Source organism: Phaenicophaeus curvirostris, chromosome 18 (genome assembly GCF_032191515.1).
Source record: "Phaenicophaeus curvirostris isolate KB17595 chromosome 18, BPBGC_Pcur_1.0, whole genome shotgun sequence".
NCBI classification, from domain to species: domain Eukaryota; kingdom Metazoa; phylum Chordata; class Aves; order Cuculiformes; family Cuculidae; genus Phaenicophaeus; species Phaenicophaeus curvirostris.
This window is the reverse complement of record NC_091409.1, coordinates 8,649,943-8,667,763: the sequence shown is the minus strand read 5'-3', so window position 1 is coordinate 8,667,763 and position 17,821 is coordinate 8,649,943. Positions and strand designations below refer to the sequence as shown.

Sequence of the window (17,821 nt, the reverse complement as noted above, 5' to 3'; positions counted from 1 at the left end):
AGCAGCGCTCAGAGGCCTCCCCAGGTAAAAAGGAGGGAGCAGAGTGGATAGTTTCAGCAAAAGAGGATGGAAGCCACAAGCACAGGTTTCAGAGTGTTTATTTTTCCAACAGCACAGGGACACAGGAGCAGCCCCGGGTGCCACTGGCTCTGTCCCAACACTGCAGTGGCCCCAGGGAGGCAGAGCCAGGCCCTAGCTCTGTTCCCCATCTTTGGTAAGCAGGTCCCACACCGCCACTCCCTTCACCCAGCGTGCATGCCCAGTGGTCTTGTTCCCCCAGCGTGAGGCTGTCGGATCCATTAAGGATAAACCATTCCAGAGCCTGAGCTGCCTGCACCCCCGAGGCTTATGTCTCAACCAGGGATAGTTAAACCCGAGTGCGGGGTGAAGGGAGGTGGGGCAGAGCTGGAAAACGGACAAGGGAAAATAAAACCAACTCCTCCACAACTCTTGCTGCTGGTCCCTCCCCCTGACTCTTGATTAGAAATTGCTCCAAAGAGGAAGAGTCATATTTTCGCTCTCTACAGCTGCACAAGGGCATTTGCCTGCCTGCACCCCAGCTCCAGCTGCACCCTGGGAGCTCGCTGACAGCACAGGCTGCAAACAAGCCAGAGGAGCAACCAGTGCAGCGTGCGTGGCTCAGCACAACCCATCGCGTCACCCCTGTGCCCCCACATCACCTCAGCGCACACGCAGCCCGGGCACCCAGACACCTCTGCACGTTGAGCCTCACGTCAGGCAGGACAGAACACAGCAGCTCTGACTACGGATGCAGATTAATAACTAACACCACTTTAATGCAATACTGCTCTAGAGCCGGAAAATCCAAGGAAAAAAAAAAAGAACCCTTTACGGTCTATGTACATTACATCAATTTACAGAGTGGCCAGTACTGTGTACAACATATAAATACATGATCAAACAGATGCATAGAGGATACTTACAGGAGCCAAATAATTCACTTTCTACATCCAAGAATGAAAATATATATATAAAAAAAAAAAAAGGAAAAAAAAACACTGCTCTGAATGTTAGGTGATGGTCACACCAACACCCAGCTCGGCTCTCGCGAGTGGTCCGATGCCGTCAGGTTAAGGTCCTCAGGGCAGGGCTGCAACGCAGAGATCACCGGCCACGTGAACAAGCTCCGAGGAACCTGACATTTCCCGCTTGTTCGTGGCAAGGCAGTCGAGAGGCATCGCATGGGCTAGGCCCAGAGTTCAGCCAGGCACAGTTCTGGGGCCGCACGGCTCCCGCAGGCCAGCGGAAGGCATTCGCTTGGCACCAGCCCTGCTTTCCTTCTATTTTTGTGCCCTCAGAGCTGGCCCCGTCCAGGTCACAGCGAGCGATGCTCGGCTCCCCTGGGCACCTCGTCCTGCAGCATCCAAAGGGTGGCCAGGACCGTGGCTGCAGAGCAGCTCTTACAGCAGCACTTCCCACACAAACCAAGAATGGGATGGCAGAAGGGAGAGTGGAAGACTGTAGGGCCTCACCTAGCGCAGCCCTCATGTAGAAAACACCCTGTTCCAATTCTTTTGGATCCAGTTCCTTTGGATGCAAAGCTTTCCTCAACAGAGGGTCCACAGTTTGCTGCAAACTGCCTCGCACACAGGTGCTCATCTCAGCACCTGTAGCCCAGTCGGAATTCCCATGACGGCACGAAGCAGGATCGCTCCAGCAGGGCGCAGCCCAGACAGCGGAGTGCAACCATGAGTAAGAAAGGACTTTGCGCTGTAGCTCGCAGTGGGAAGGCAAGTCAACTTTCCTCACCAAAACGAAGTGTAATGGCATCTCTACTATAAACAGAGCAGTATTCTGCGTACGGGTTATCAGATCGGCCGTTATCAAAATACACACACTGACTGTACAGTCTGTCCCATGGCCATAATTTATTATCTCACCACAAGGCACAATACACAGAGCTTAGAGGGTCCTATACAGTCGTCGTGGCAGAAGGCTCCGCAGCCCTTACACATGATCATGGCTTTAAGGCTGCACGAGCACTTGAACGCGATCTCGTCGACGCTGCCGCTATCAGCGAACATCTGCACAGACAGGGCTGCGTTCCGGCTTGCAGAAAAGTTCGCTTTGTGGGTGAGCTGCATCACGCTCCCGGCGAGGCTTCTGGGAAAAGCTGGAGTGTTGGATGAATAATTAAAGCTGGTGGAATTGAGCTGCAGCTTAGAAAGCTTCCCATAAAACGCCTGCTTGATATTGAGCTGAGAGGGTAAGGAAGAAGGCTCCAAAGGGTGAGCGAGTCCTTTCCCAGGCTCCCTCGAAAATTTAAAACACGGCGAGTCCATACCCAGCGGAACGCTTTGCGAGGGCTCCGTCAGCTCCACGGGGTTCTGGGCTACATCCTTCCGCTTCTCTGCATTCCGCTTAGCTGGGCTGCCACATGCCAACACGTTCTCATTCCTGATCCCTCCTCCCAGGGCGTTGGAGCGCTGCTTTGAAGTCCATTCCTCCCTTGCAGCTGGCATTCCTTCTCCGGAGGCACAGCTCTTGCTCAGAGGAATCTGCTTGCTGGGGGACGAGGTTCCCATGGCTGAAACTTGATCCAAAGCCCTGGAGTGATGCAGCCGAACACTGGGGCTGCAAGGAAAGCCAGAACCAAACAGTTTTTTGCCTTGAACGCCAACGTGATTTTTATTGACGGAGGCACCTCCTGTCTGATTCGGACCAAGAGAAGTTACCGTGGGAGATAAAAACCGAGGCTCCCTAGAGACATTCGACTGCTCCAGACTTTTATTTGTGATGCTGCTTGTCACTGGGTTGTGCTGTGGCACCCGATGGACCTTGGACAACTCCTCTTGCTCCTCAAAGCTACAGGAAGAAAACGTTCTTTCCCGAGGGCCTGCATCTTCAGGCTTCTGAGAGGCACTTGCCACATTTGCCACTTGGTCTTGGCAGCTTAAAGTTGAATCAACTTTGGAATGTTTTTCTGGAATAGATTGCTCCTCCACATCCTCTGTGGACTCTGATTCACATTTCTTTTCCGAGGGATCTATGGAAGATCTCATTGAGTGGAAGTCATCGCTCCTGCTTGAGGTACTCATCTTTACCTCTCCATCTGGAGAAGATTCTTTGCCAAAATAGGAACCGCTACCTCTCTCCATTTGCAGGGAGACACTTTCTAAGTCTTTGTCCAGTGGCAGCTGTGTAACTTCCAGCTTGACATTGTCATGAGATACTGGGAGAACTTCTTCCAAGGGAAGGTTCCCCTTGAGCAGCTGCATCACCAAGGGGTTGTTGGTTTCAACAGAGGACACAGAACCCGTTGCCCGCTTGGGCTTCTGGGGCAGTGGCACATGCAGTCCCCATTGCTCAGATGGAGCTGCAGCGCTCACTGCTGTGACCGCAGGGAAGGCCATGAGATGGGCCAGACCATCTGCTTCCACAGAAGATTCTGACCTAATCCCATCACGTCTCTCAGTGCTGCTGTGCCGTGAGGAGTCTTTGCCAGCCACCTCCCTACAGCTGGCACTTCTGAAACACAGATCCATCTCTACATTCTCATCACCTACATCACCTTCAAAATCTGAAGCAGTATCTGTTGTTTCACTGTGTGTACTCTTTATTTCATCATCTCTGTCTGTCTTGAGCTCTAGAGGGTCTGTTGGTGGCTGATGTGCATGTTCTGGCCCTGTCCTGGGGCTCCTCTCCCTCGGCTGCAGAAGTTTCTCAGAGGCATCCAGCATGTTCTGAGAAATAAAGCCATCACGCAAGGAGGGTTTCACCGGAGACTCTGTGTTCTGTTCTTCATCCCTCAGTTTGCCATCGCTCTCTTTCTCTGCCTGCAGCTGTGAAGAGCTGCACAGCACAGGGGCTGCGTTCTCCACTTCAGCAGTCACTGGTTCGCAGTTACCACCAGTGGCCACGCAGTTTCCCAAAATCATTTCAGAGCCATTAAGTCTAAACCTCAATGCCACTTCAGGCTCATGGCATCCTTCACCACCTGATGAGGATTCTGGTAGAGGAGCAGGACAACCGGAAAACTTCTCCTTTACATCAGGATGATAATCCAGCTGCACAGCAGGAGCACCAACACCTTTGAGGTCTGACACAAGCCCATCTCCCACAGGACTGATCACAGCTCCCAGTGCCTGAGAACCAGACAGACCATTCACCAGAGGAACCACGCATTTCACCTCTGCACTCTGCCTCTCCTGTGATGCAACACAAGATGGGGTTTCGGTCCTTGGCTCACACAGGAGCTGCTCTGGGCTCTTCTCCTGCCTCTCAGGAGATGCATTGTCTAAGGAGGAGCCAGTCAAAGCATCACAGGGCTGCCTTTCAGGTGAACCATCACGGCGCTGAGCCTCCCCTGGGCTGCTGCCTGCAGTGTGTTCCAAGTCACCACTGCCCTCGCTCTTTGGAGAAAAGGGATCTTGTCTTGAAGAGAAGAAGGAATTGGTGTCAGTCTCCTGAGGAGCCACCTCAGGATTCACCTTTTCTTCCTTCAGATGGAGAGACGACAGTAATTGTGTTCGTTGTAGATCTGCCGAACGCTTTCCACGAGCTCTCTTTGATCTCCTGTGCTCTCTACGGCTGCCAGGTTCTCCTCTACCACCTCCTTCGTTGGTGCCTCTCCCTCCACCGGGGCCACCCCCTCCTCCGATGGCGGCTGTCGCAGCCTCTCGCTGGGCTCGGGCCTGCAGAGCACGGGCTTTAATGTCTGCGAGTGTTCTGGCCCCAGTCCTGCCCCGGCCGGAGGGTTCTGTGTTGGGGATGATCCGGGGGCATATCTGGTAAGCGGGCTGACCCTTAACCACCCAGGGTGGTTTAATACGTGAAAGTTGAATCTGAAAGAAAGGGAAAAGCCATTAGTTCTAACGCATGAATGCATTTTATCAGCATTTGTTCATCACGATTCTTATCGCAAGAATTCAACAAAAGTTTAAAATTCCAACTTAAAACTGAATTTTGACAGGGAAGGAGTGAGCTTGTCATAACCTCTGCTTGTGTGCTCAGTCATGCGAGAAGTAAAGCTCACTTTAATATTAACATCGCTTTGCCAGAGCCAGCAGACAAATACAGAACAAGGGACTTGCATTAAGATCTTCAGAAATCAAATTGGTCCCCTTCCCATCAGGACAGCTACCCTGACGCTAACAAGGTGGACACCTCTAGCCAGCACCGGAGAAGACAGAAGGAATACCGAGATTCTACCCCAAAGGAGAGGAATTGAGGAACTGCACAGGATAAAGGACATGGTTTCAAGGTCTCTTTTACAACAAATCAGCTGGTTTCAGGAAAAGTGATTTCTGTATCCACAGAAATGCAAACTAAGAATGTAAAGTCAAGGTTACTTTGTGCTCTGCGCAAAGACCTTGGAACAATTTTCCATTCTTTGCCTCTCTGAATAAAAGAGTAAAATGTAGTAATGAGAGGTACTCAGGCAGTTCTACCAATGAAGCCCTTCCACTTCTGCTCTTAAGATGGCAACACTTGACATTTTAATAATGTTTTGATGCTACTGAGCATGACAGCCCTGAGATACCAAGCAGCAATAATTCTCTTTCCTACCCGGATGGGTGGGACTTTGGGCTCCTCTTTAGTAGGCTGTGGCTTTTCTGGGTGAACACTTTCAATTGTGTTACGAAAGGACTGACGATCTTCAAGCCGGGGCTTCTTTTCGGGGAAGGACGCAGAGGCAGCCTCCGCAAAGCATTTCCTCTTCTGGTCCTTGGGCTCCCGAGCAGCATTCTCCTGAGGCAAACTGGGAATCCTGTTTGCAGCTGCCAGCGACAGCTCCTCCGATTTACTGTGTGACTTGGAGGTCTCTGGCGAGAGGTGCAATTCTGAACTCTCTGGCTTCAGCACAGCCGCTGATTGGCTTGTCAGGTCGTCTTTCTTCAGGTCTACCTCAGGCTTCGTCTCTTTATGAGGAGAGGACTCTGGTACCACAGGAGCTGTCTCTTTGGAAGCTTCTGTCTGCTCAGGCTCACGCAATTTGTACAGGCTCCTCCTGGCTCGGCACCGCAGGTCAGCCCGTGAGCGTTTCTTGAAGCGCCCATCTCTCTGCCGTGTAACAGGACCGCGCGGCAGCCTTGTTTCTCCTTTAACAGATGGGCTTGTCCTGTTCTCAGCGTCTTCTTGCACCGAATTCTGCTCCTGGGATTCTTCCTGGGTCAAGCCCAACCTATGAGGTAAACAAAAACCAGTTGAAAGCTAAAGCCCACCCCAATTTAAGGATTTCATCCTTTACTTAGAGCTGTACTGTCACCACATACAGCGTACAAAGCAGAGACTCATCAAGATCTCGTTAAGTCAGCCTATAATGAGGTAGCCTCTACATTCCTATCTCACATTGCTGTCACAGGGAATGAGAAAAATAAGAAAATGGGAAGATTTGTGTTGGAAAATGGGAAATATTAACTTGTCTTTGAAGCCAAAGCAGCTACAAAATCCTCCTGTGACCCAGCCAGTTCCACTAGGGTCTGTGAGCAGAAGCACACTCTGCCACCTGCATAAACAGACAAAATGGGAGAGAAGAGGTAAAATCGCTCACTTCTGTCCATAGTAGTCCTCAAAGAATTTCTCTTTCCATTGCTCCACTCTCTTTTCCTTTTCCATTTCCTGCCGAATTCGAACTTGCATCTCATGGGTGAATTCACCTGCAGGGAAGCAAGAGACTGGAATTCAGTTCCAAACAAAACCAATTCTGCAAACGTACCTTGTGTGCCTGAGCAGCACAGCAGCTACACGTGCGAGGGACAGATTTCCTGTTATCGCCCTGCTAAGGACCCTGCAATGGATCCACATGCTGCCTGCAGCTCCTCAGCGCAATGGTCACACAGCCTCAAGCAAGCAAGAAAACAACTGTGTTTTACCAGACAGGCTGCCATTTAAAGGAAGATGAATCTGGCACTACTGGACACCCCTACGGCTTTGTTGTAGAGGTGCCATGGCATGAAAAGGAAAACTCATCTTTGATTTTAAAGCAAAATAAAAAAAAACTTGGAAGCAACATCGCCAGGTACATCGCAAAGCTGGACTAAATTCCCATTCACAAAGTGCAAAACAAAAAACATGCCATAAAACGAGTAGCCAGCCCTCCAGGAAAGCAGATCTACTCACCATCAGCCAGGCGTTCTCTCCAGCTCTGTGCAGCATGGGTGAAGAACTCATTATTCAGAGCACTGCTGCTGAGACGCATCAGCCCATCAGCCCCAACCTAATGGGACAGACCCAGGACAAACCAATCGTTTATTCATGCTGTTCCACAAGCAGAAGGCAGCACAGTGAACAGAAAAAAAACAAGCACTGCACCCTCATACCTGTCTGTCCACTTCTGGAAGGAGGTAAAGAAGCTGCTGCTGGAAGTGCGACGGGAGAGCGTTAAAAGTTCTGGAGTTTATCAGAGCTCGCAGGTTTGTATTGACAAGAATGGAACCAGGCGTTTCAAAGTCAATATCCTCACCCCTGTTCCGTTTCATTTGCCCTGTAAATGACAGGCAAATAAAACCAACACTGCTATATGAAAATATTTTAGCAACACAGGCAAGGAATCCGTATCAAGCTACTACAGCAACAGAAGCAAAGTACAGGAGAAGAGAGCACAATGGTCAAATATGAAGCAAGCTTCTCCCCCACCCAAATTAACAGACATGCATCTGGAATTCTGATACGGGCCTACATCACACTCACATTCTGGTACCACTCTCAATCATGCTCTTCAGGGCAGGCAAACCTTTGAACAACTGATGCTCAGAGAGCAACATCTGGTTTGCAAGCCTCAAGATTGTCACGCATCTTCTGAAAGACGAGAACCCTGGTGCTTCCTCAGATAAGCACGGACTTCAACATCACCTGCTTTTACAGTCAGTTATTCTTCCAGCTTTAACCAGAGGTACCTACCGGCTGCGGGCTTCCGGATACCTCGCAGAAGCTGCGGAGGATCCCTGTTTATTTCTGTTCTGCTACGCAAGGTGGCTTTGCACAGGGCCAAGGAGCTGCTGCTGCTGCTGGAGGTGCTGCTGCTCTCCCCGTCGGCATGCCGGCCCGCGAAGCCTGGAAGCAAAACAATTTCAGAAAACTACACAAAGAATGGCAACAGCCCATCTCGGAGAGGAGCTCAAGACACAAGAATTACCTGCTCATAACAGACCTGCTATTAGAGGGTATTAGCCAGTTAACAACTACTTCAATGGAGTTGAAACACACACAACTGTCCACAGCCACACCTGTTCTCACCAAGCCTTAAAAGAAACCCTCAGGCAAACCCACAGCTAATTAGGGACCGGTGATTAAAAGCTGGCTATGCAGTCATTACCCAACCACCACCACAAGAGCAGTGCTCACCGGAGGCAGACTCCATGTGTGCCCCGTTTACTTTCAGTGGGGTTAAGACAACACGCGGCAGCATTACTCCAGTCTTCTTCTTCTGCTTGGTTGTCTGCAGCCCAGGAAGAAACCAAACACAAAACAAACAAAAACATTACTGAGGGGTAAAATAAACTTCAAAGCAGCATGCCTCCCAGCTTAAGAACTACCTAGCTCCTAGGCCAGTCTTCAGGGGTCATTACGTATAATAATTGCACAGGAACAGCAGAGCATTCAAAATTCCCTTCCTCTACAGGATGCCTCCCATGCTGTAAGCTCCCCGCTAAGGAGACAGCCCCGCAGCTAACAGAGGCGGCTGTGCCAGCCAGTCCCCACCACGCTTACCACACTCCCATGTGGCAACGACAGCTCCCTTTGAGAGGCTTCATGCTCCCCATCAGTCCCATTTTTTCCTACCTGGGAGGCAGTTCTGTGGCTCTCCCTAGTCGCTGCAGGTCCCTTGCTCTGAGACTCAGTGGAACACGAGGCATTAGAGGAGGTTTCATCAAGGGACACTGGAAGAGGCAAGCACTCAGTCAGACACAGAAGGTGATCTTATGGTCTAAGATGAATGCGATTAGACACTTACCATCGTTATCACCACTCACAGTGCTTGCTTCATTGGACTCGCAACTCTCTGCGTCTGCTGTATCCTCCAGTTCTTCCCCTTCTGGCACTGACAGGTTCCGAGACCATTGCAAGGCATCCTTCTAAAGAGCAAACAGAATTGGGGTGGCTACAGCCCTCCTTCCCAACCATAACTCAACCAATAGGATCAGACCATTGAGTGGATGCAACTTTGTAAGCCTAACCTTTCTCATCTTCCCTATTTTAATCCTCAAGGTAGAAAGATATTTTTAAGTATATTTGGACTTTTAGTAGAAGTCATCTAAACCAGCAGCACACCTCCCAGACAAGCAACTCCAACATATCCAAAACAAGTAAGGTTAATGATTTCTGCATGCAGGCAGTTTCTAATAAAGTGAAATATCTCTCTGTTACTGCAAAAGAACAGGCAACAGCAGAGCAGCCAACTACAAACACCGTGAGCTTAGGAGATGTATTGACTACTTGTATAATCAAAGCCATTCCAATTCCATCCGTTTTCAGCAAAACAGGGCAATTTAACAGAATGTTCCGATGGCAGAAAAAAAAGACACCAACAAATGGCTGTGATACACGGTCTCTGTCAAGCTGATCCCTATCAGGGAATCCAACAAGGCAAAAGCAAAAGCCTAAGACCAGAAACATTTTCAACATTTAAGATTAGCAGAACGATAAACTTAAAGTCATACCAGAAAAATCTCAAGATCTGAGGAAAATGGTGATGCTGAACATGCAAAGAATGCAGGAGAGTACAAACTGGACCACCAGGAGGATGAACATACATTTTCCTATCAAGACTTTAGTTGGAGCCACAAGCTCTTGGACTAATTTAATGTATCGGTTGGCAGTAAAGCAGTGAATGGGACTATTCCAATGAGCAGCCACCTGAGCTGGACAGCAAGTACCGCAGAGAGAGCATTTATTTACTCTTGCTTGTGCAATTCAACATATAACAGGTTTTTTTAAAAGGAATTGATCCTATGTGACTGAATATAGCTGAAATTTTAGCCTGGAGAAGAGGAGGCTGAGGGGAGACCTCACTGCTCTCTACAACTACCTGAAAGGAGGTCGTGGAGAGGAGGGAGCTGGGCTCTTCTCCAAAGTGACAGGGGGCAGGGCGAGAGGGAATGGCCTCAAACTCCGCCAGGGGAGCTTCAGGCTGAACATCAGGAAAAAATCTTTTACGGAAAGGGTCACTGGAACAGGCTGCCCAGGGAGGGGGTTGAGTCAGTCACCTTCCCTGGAGGTGTTTAAGGGACGGGTGGACGAGGTACTGAGGGACATGGTTTAGTGTTTGATGGGAATGGTTGGACTTGATGATCCGGTGGGTCTTTTCCAACCTGGTGATTCTATGATTCTATGAAATAATGACTGCCAGACACTCTCTGATGTAACGATCTCAGGCACAGCACACCCAGCTCACGTGATGCTCAGTGACAGTTCAAAACTCAGTTACGTGTAACAGAACTCATGCCTTGGTCAAGAGTGGGAACTCAGCATTTACCTTGAGGGTGAAGAGGCTGATGCGGCCAGGCAGTTTGTAGAAGAGGCCGTCGCCACCCCTGGAGTTGGAGTGCAGCATCGCGTTGAGGCAGGCCAGGGGCGAGGTGCCGCTGCAACACACAAAGGTGGAAACAGCAGGTGTGAAGGAAACGGTCTTGGCAAGAAAAGAGCCTGATGTGTCTGTGTGAACGGGCATCACGCAGCCAGCAGAGGGGCTAACCCTATGGGGCCGACACTCCAGTCACAACTGCATTACCGTTTCCTTTCTGAGCTGTGCAGCAGCCTCAGACATCACAGCCAAGCAAACAGCAGAAAACCGGAACCATGGTGCTGGTTTTAGAGCCGCTCTCGGCCATTTTTAGCCGTTTCTCTTTTGTTACCCGTTTCCTCCCTTTCTCTGTGTGAAACTTTAAAAGTTGGATTGATTTTATAACATAACTGAGACATAAACAAACCCAGCATAGCTTGTGCACAGAAGAGGTTCTGGAACGCCCTCCCTGACATCCACAGGTGAAACCGTGCTCGCAGAGTCAGACAGAAAGTTCTGCTGTGCTCATCTGCCAACTCCCACGTAGCTCCCTGGCTAGAGCACCCGTCCCACACACACACCGATAGAACCTCTGTGCCACGTAATCTCATCTCTTCCATCACACGCGTACGGGCAGGCAGTGGCCTGGAAGAGCCACTGAGGCAGCATCGGTTTCATCACTACTAAAAGTGAAACTGAAAACCAGATTATGACAAAATATTTGAAAGCAGACAATTCTCAGATTGAAAACTTAGACTAACTTCTGTCTCCGCCTTGAACACATGTGGGGTTTGGACATTTCACAAGCTGTAGCAGCAGATAAAATTACCCTGCATCACTTTGAGACACCACAAAATGAATTTCCAGCCCCTGCCCTGTGAGGCAGGGTTTTCCCTGTGGTGTTTAACGGCACTCCAGGCACGCCAGCCTCAGAGCACACTCCTTGGAACAGTTAAGCAAACTGTTTTCCCTGAAAGGAGAAAATCTAAATTTTCCCAGGAGCATGAGCGCCACATTGGTGCTGGGCCCAAGCGCAGTAGCCCCAGCAGGGACCTCAGGAAAAGCACTCCGAGGCACCACACTGTTTCCTTCAGGAAACGGAGTTTCAGGAAAGGCTTCTGCACAAGGAGCAGCAAATCCACGGCACATTCAGCCAGGCAGGGTCACCGCCTTCATTCTGCCAACAATCGCGCTCTCAAGAAAAGTCTTTTCTTACAGCACAGAACTAACAACTGAGGAAGGAAAAGCTGCTGTCCCAAGGGAAAACCATCAGCCTTTAAAGAGACGATCCGGCCCAGGCACAGGATCCTCAGTGCTCTGCTCACAGAAAAGGACTGGACAAAGAAGGGGCAGAGCATTGGTTAAAACAAAAAAATTTGAACGTCCTTATGAAAAGTCTGCCTGGATTCTCCTCGGAGCTGTGAAACCACCACCCGTGCCCAAACCAGAGAAGATCCCCCAGACAAGGATGGTCAGTGGCAGGTGGGAACAGCTCCGATACTGGAGCAGCAACACACACCGGCATCATCCCTCACCAAACCATGGCAACTCCCACACACGACACCTCCGTAGGCATCACCACTTTCACCATCCAGTCCATCCCAGCTGTTCCTGATTCCAGACACAAAGAAGGGAAGGAAGAAGCTGATATTCTGGGCTGTCAGGTCCCAGAAGAAGCCAGGTTACCTCCTGCAGCTGGGGATGGTACAGGTTCAGTGAACACAAACACCATGGTGGAAATCAGGGCACAGAACTGAAGTGAGGAGGAAGCAAGACTAGAAACAGTCCACACATCTGGGTTCCCCACAACTCAACCAATGGCAGCAGCCAAGAGACTCTGCTTTTGCTCTCTCTGGTACTCAGCCCTTCTTCATACCAGGTAGCACTGAAGCACCCGGACTATTACAGTTGCCTACTCCCTTTGAACTGTGAGACACAATTTCCCTTCCCTCCTGTCGCAGGAACAGATGGAAGTTCCCAGGAACCTAATCAAGGAAAAGTCCCCTCCTCCAGTTGTTTCTCAGGCTCCATATCAGTTTCTTTTCTACACAAAACCCACATTGAGATGGGCAACTCCTCTGTACAACATCGAAAGCCACAACACTGTGAACCCTGCTAGCATCGCACAGGAAAATCTGAGCAGAAGTCAGTATGGTAACATAAAATAAAGTCTTTTTTAGTCTCCTAAAACAGAACCTCTGCTCCAAAAATGAGCATAAGAGGAGATAAAATTTAAACTGTTCTCAAACTAGAGCCACAACAGCAGAAGCTCCTGAGAGCTGCTTAAGAGGGAGCCACACAAATAAGCAGTAAGCACCACACAGTGCTAGAGTCCGAGCTGTGCCAGGATTTCCTTCACAGTGGGTGGATGAACCGTACTCCGTTATCAACAAACTCAAGAACAGTTTCCAGTTACTGTCAGAAAGAAAACACCTGTAGACATAAATGTCTACACCCTCATCTGAAATTGCTGTGCAGGAAGGAGAAAAAAAAGTTAGAAAAGCCAGCTGGCAATGAGGCAGAATCACACAAAGTAACACAAGGCTTCGTGTGCAGCCTCCCCCATGCCCCACACACTGTTTGAGACAGGATCATCAATACCAACCTCATTTCCTTCAGTCCTTCAGCCTCTATCACCTGCAGGATCTGTTTTGGGGTCATTGGAGCATCAGAGTAGTTTTCCAGCACCTGAAAATATAGACAGACGATGGGTCATTAGAGAATTTGCTCCTGCACTCACAGAATGACTCCATATGCTGCGACTCAGATCCAGTACTTTGCCTCTTTAAAACTTTATTCATCTGCAAAAGATGCTAAAAACTGCAAGCTGCTTCAGGATGAGATGTGGGTAAGCAGCATGAAGGCTTACCTAAATCTGGTCCGCATTGACTGAAACGCAAACATGAGGGAGAGAAAAAGCAGCAGAATTTGACCTTGACCTCACAGCACAAAACCAGTGGAAGCTTCCACAGACTCCAATCCACATTCAGCCTTCAGAACTGCACGGTGGTTGGTGACCTTTAATGGTGGGAGATGTTCTCCCTGCTGTACTCCTTCCCACCTCTCCATAAGGAATCCATTCTACCTGTCATATTCCTTCCTTCACTAATCAAAAAGCCTCCAAAGGTTCCGATGTTTTCACCCCTTCCTGGAGAAAGGTCACCTCGCGGCTCAAAGTGAGCGGAGCTGCCGAGGGGAAGCACATTGCTGTCAGGCCCAGCACCACCCACAGCAGGAACACACCTGTTCCAAAATCCAGGGGGATTCTGCACAGCTCTCAGCCTTCTCTCAAGCAGCAGACCCAGCGAGCAGAGCCCCCAGCCCAAAATGGAGCATAAGCGGGCATTTACATAAAGAGAGAAGACTCCGCGCTCAAGGAAACGATTCCCAGTCAGCAGTGATGTTAAGCGCACCAACTGCTTAATGAAAGAACCAGGGAGAGCAGGTCCTGTGGCCACTGGAGCCTGGACTCCATCCCTGGCACTGCTAGTGCCACATCAGCCTTCACCAGGGGCTACCAGTCAAACAACATCAGCCACCCCCTACTAAAAAGCCATTTTCCCCTCCGATTTGTAATAATGACAGTTGAGGGCTCCTCTGCCCCTAATTACAGACCTTTACATCACTTCCCCCCCCATTAATTTACCAGGTGCCCAGCTCTGACAGCGCTTGGTGGATGCTCCCATGGCTCAGGGTGTTCAAGGAATCACTGGATTATTTTACGGCACATGCACAGTCTTAGCTCTGCAGGAGCAGTAAGAGCACAAAGCACTTTTGCCTGCGATGCTCAGAAACATCGAGAGCATAGAAAATACAATGGTGCACGGAGGAGAAAACGAGCAGCATCACGACAGGGAGGATGTGTAAAGCTGCTGTTAAATAAAGAGCTATTTTTAGTGGATTTACAATCAGTTCTGCAAGCTGGAAGTGCGGCTATGCAACCACCAGTCTCTAAGTGGATAATCCGGTACGAGACCGTTCTATTTCTGGTCCATCGATGGCTCTGAGGTGCTGCTGAGGCTTGGACGTCCCATGGATCCCCCATGTCTGAAATTCTGGCCAGGACACCGGAGAGAGGAGCTGCATGAGGAGGTCCTGTCCCCTCACACAGGGTGAAGACTGTATTAGGAGGCTGCTTTGGAGTCACCACCCCATGTGGTGCCTTGGACAGCCTACAAAACTAGACTTTTTTTCCCCTGTTGGACATCAGAATGAGGTGCTGTTGTACAAGTGGCCCAGCACCGCTTCTACTCTGAGGTCACCTGCCAGGAAAGGACCCAGCCACCCACAGCCATGCACTCGGCTCCAAATCAAGGACCCAAAGAGAAATCCAGGGAGCCTCAGACCCCCAGATTCCTGCCAGGAAGCTCTGCAGTGTCCCACTTATGTCCTTTTCCAGTTTTTCAAGCAAAGTCACGCGGGTCTAAAACTCTCTGATTTACACACAAAAGATCAGGCAAGCTGCTGGAAGACAGTGCTCGTCTGATTAGGTTTCTGCCTGGCACGCAGTAAGAAAACACTCTGGGAGCCAAACAAATCTTACTCCGAAGGAGCACCCAAAGCTCACTCTGATACCCTGGAAACTGGACACCGGCCTCAGCCGCGCTCCCCAACACGGCTCCTTCTGAGTGTTTGTGCTCCAGCGCACAACCCAGCCAGGCAAAACCAAAATAAACACAGGCACAAAGGGAAAAGAAGCAAAGAAAATGCCCTCCAGCCCTATGAATCTTGTTCTGACTTTGTCTGTGTGCTACACAGCGACACACCCACACCCTCGCCTGTCAGGTACCACAGGCAGGGAAAGCAAGTGCAGAGATCCCTGCACGCCGGCTGCAGGCGCCTGGACCATCCTGAACTCCCTGTATAGATATTTCTACCCAGGTCGGCTTCACCGTGTCACCGAGTGCACAGCTCCCAGGCAGAGGCCACAGGGATCAAGCACCTTCCAGGTAGCCGTGGCCACCAGCACAGGCAGATGTGGCAAGCAGCGAGCCCCAACGCCTCCAAACCTCTGTCAATAAAGCCACTGGTGAGGCCTCGCTCTCTGCCTGAGGACGTTGAAGTAATTTTTCTTCTCGTTTATAAAAAAATAGGTTCAGGACAGATAGGATCTAACAGAGCTGTAGAGGGCAACAGCTCTGCGCCAACTGGGTCCTCACACACCACAAGCACGGTCAGGGCTGCAAGTTCCAGCCTTTCCCAGATTCCCAGTGACAAAAAGCCAAAGCCGTATCCACAGCGATGTCTCCTAAAAGGAAAAGTGAAAAAGCACGCTGGGGTGTGGCTTTAGGATGAGAGGAAACGACCTCGTGTTGTGCCAAGAGAGGTCTAGACTAAATATTAGGAAAATCCTCTTTACAGACAGAGGCTGCCCAGGGCAGTGCTGGAGTCCCCAGGCCTGGAGGAGTTCAAACACCGTGTGGATGTGGCACTTGGGGGATGGGGTTTAGCAGGCACGGTGGGGTTGGGCTGACGATTGGACTGAATGAGCAGAGAGGGCTTTTTTAACCTTAACAATTCTGTGACGCCGAGCCCGGGGCTGGTAGACACCGGGCTCCGCCGCCACACGGACCCAACCAACAGCACCAGGAGCAGAACCAGAAACTTCGGAGAGCGCGGTGCTGCCTAGGCCTCCACAGAGCCGCCGGTTCCTCTCTCCGAGGGGGAGAAAAGGATCCGTTCCAACACCAAGCACCACGCTGGGCTGCTAACGCCCCATCGCCACCGCTGTGGGGAAGGCTGGGGAACCCCGGAACGGGGCGGGACTGGGGGGACCAGGGCCTCACAGCCCCTGGGGGTGTTTTGGGAGTAGAAGTAGCTCAACCCAGATCTCATCCCGCCGGGAAGGAAAAGATCCAGGGAGCAGCCCCCCCTCAAGGCTGCGGGCTCGGGGTGTGTGGAGAGGGGATAGTAGGACACAATTCGGGGGCGGGGGGGGACGAACGGACCTGGGAGGGGGGGGAACCGGGTGTGGGGGAGGGGGACCCGTTGGCCCCGGCCTCGCGCGGCCGTTACTCGAGAAGCCCCCGGGGCCCGAGTCCCCACCCGCCCCAGCTCACCAGGCGGGCGGCCTCGGCCCACGTGCGTTCCTTCTTCCTCCGCTGCTTCATCTCCTTCATCCTCCTCCTCCTCCTCGTCGTCGTCGTCGTCTCCTGCTGCTGCTGCCGCTGCTGCTCGGCGCGGGCGGCGGGGCCGGGGCGGGCGGGAGCGGCGGGGCCGGGGCCGGGGCGGGCGGGCAGCGCGGGGTGGGGCGGGGCGGGCGGCGGCGGCGCTACGGGAGGAGGAGGCGGCGGCAGCGGCTCAGGCCCGGCATCACAGCGGGGTCAAAGGGCCGGGAGCGGCGGGGACGGGGCGGGGCGCGGCGACGGTGGCCGCGGCGGGACACGGGCCGGGCCCCGTTTGAAGGAAAACAAACCGCAAGGGACGATGGGATTTGGAGTCCCTCGGGGAGGCGGCGCCGTGGAGGGGCATAGGAGCGCGGACTACAACTTCCGGAGGGCGCTGCGCGGAACACGGCGGGACGCGCGGCCGGAAGGGCAGTGTTTGAAGGAAAACAAACCGCAAGGGTCGACGGGAGTTGTAGTCTTAGAGGGCCCCGTCGACGTAGCACTGCATACGCGTGTGGACTACAACTCCCGGCGGGCGCTGCGCTCGCCGCGCGGCATGCTGGGATTGCTGCGCCCGCGCCGCATGGCTGCCGGGCCGCGTCCCGCCGGCGGGGGAGGTGGCACCGCCTGGGCCGTCGCTGCCAGGAGCCAGCGGGAGCCTTGTAAAGCTCAATGGGGATGAGCGTGAAGTCACAGCGGTCATAAACCGCGTCTCCCGATGCTGTTTAATTTCTTCCTAAGTGGCCTGGGTGCTGGGATCAAGAGCACCGTGGTGAAGCTTGCAGCTGACACCAAGTTGAGAGGGGAGGTCGGTTCTCCAGAGGGAAGAGCCCCCCTCTAGGAAGTCCTGGACAGGCTGGAAGAGGGGCTAGCGGGAGCCTTCTCAAGTTCAATGGGGGAGTATCAGACTCCGGAGGGCAGCTCAGGCTGGGTTCTACCTGCCTTGGGAGCAGCTCTGTGGAGAAGGGCCTGGTGGACAACAGGTTGAACAGGAGCGAGCAGGGCAGCGTGGCAGCAAGGGAGGCCGAGAGGATGCTGGGGTGCACGTGCCCTCGCACCTCTGAAAGTCAGCTGTATCGTGGGGGGCATCCAGAGCAGTGGGACCAGCAGGGTGAGGGAGGGCATCCCGCTCCACTCTGGTGAGACCCCACTTGGAGCCCTGTGTCCTGTTCTGGAATCCCCAACCTAAGAAGGACATGGAATCATTGAAACGGGTCCAGAGGAGGGCATAGAGATAATGCGAGGGCTG

The 17,821-nt window shown here is 51.9% G+C and overlaps 2 protein-coding genes across 2 annotated transcripts in view; both read right to left on the bottom strand.

Moving 5' to 3' along the window:
- The window catches only part of TM9SF4 (transmembrane 9 superfamily member 4), a 75,840-nt gene that overhangs the window by 15,986 nt on the left and 42,033 nt on the right, over positions 1-17,821 (bottom strand). The window lies entirely within an intron of this gene.
- Positions 50-16,688, bottom strand: ASXL1 (ASXL transcriptional regulator 1). Its single transcript, XM_069871497.1, has 12 exons — positions 16,525-16,688; positions 13,071-13,153; positions 10,439-10,547; positions 8,918-9,038; positions 8,746-8,843; positions 8,308-8,401; positions 7,864-8,016; positions 7,284-7,447; positions 7,084-7,180; positions 6,515-6,620; positions 5,530-6,145; positions 50-4,805 (listed from the first exon to the last, which is right to left on the bottom strand). The coding sequence occupies exons 1-12, from the start codon at positions 16,582-16,584 to the stop codon at positions 1,893-1,895; spliced, it is 4,614 nt and encodes a 1,537-aa protein (XP_069727598.1). The 5' UTR covers positions 16,585-16,688; the 3' UTR covers positions 50-1,892.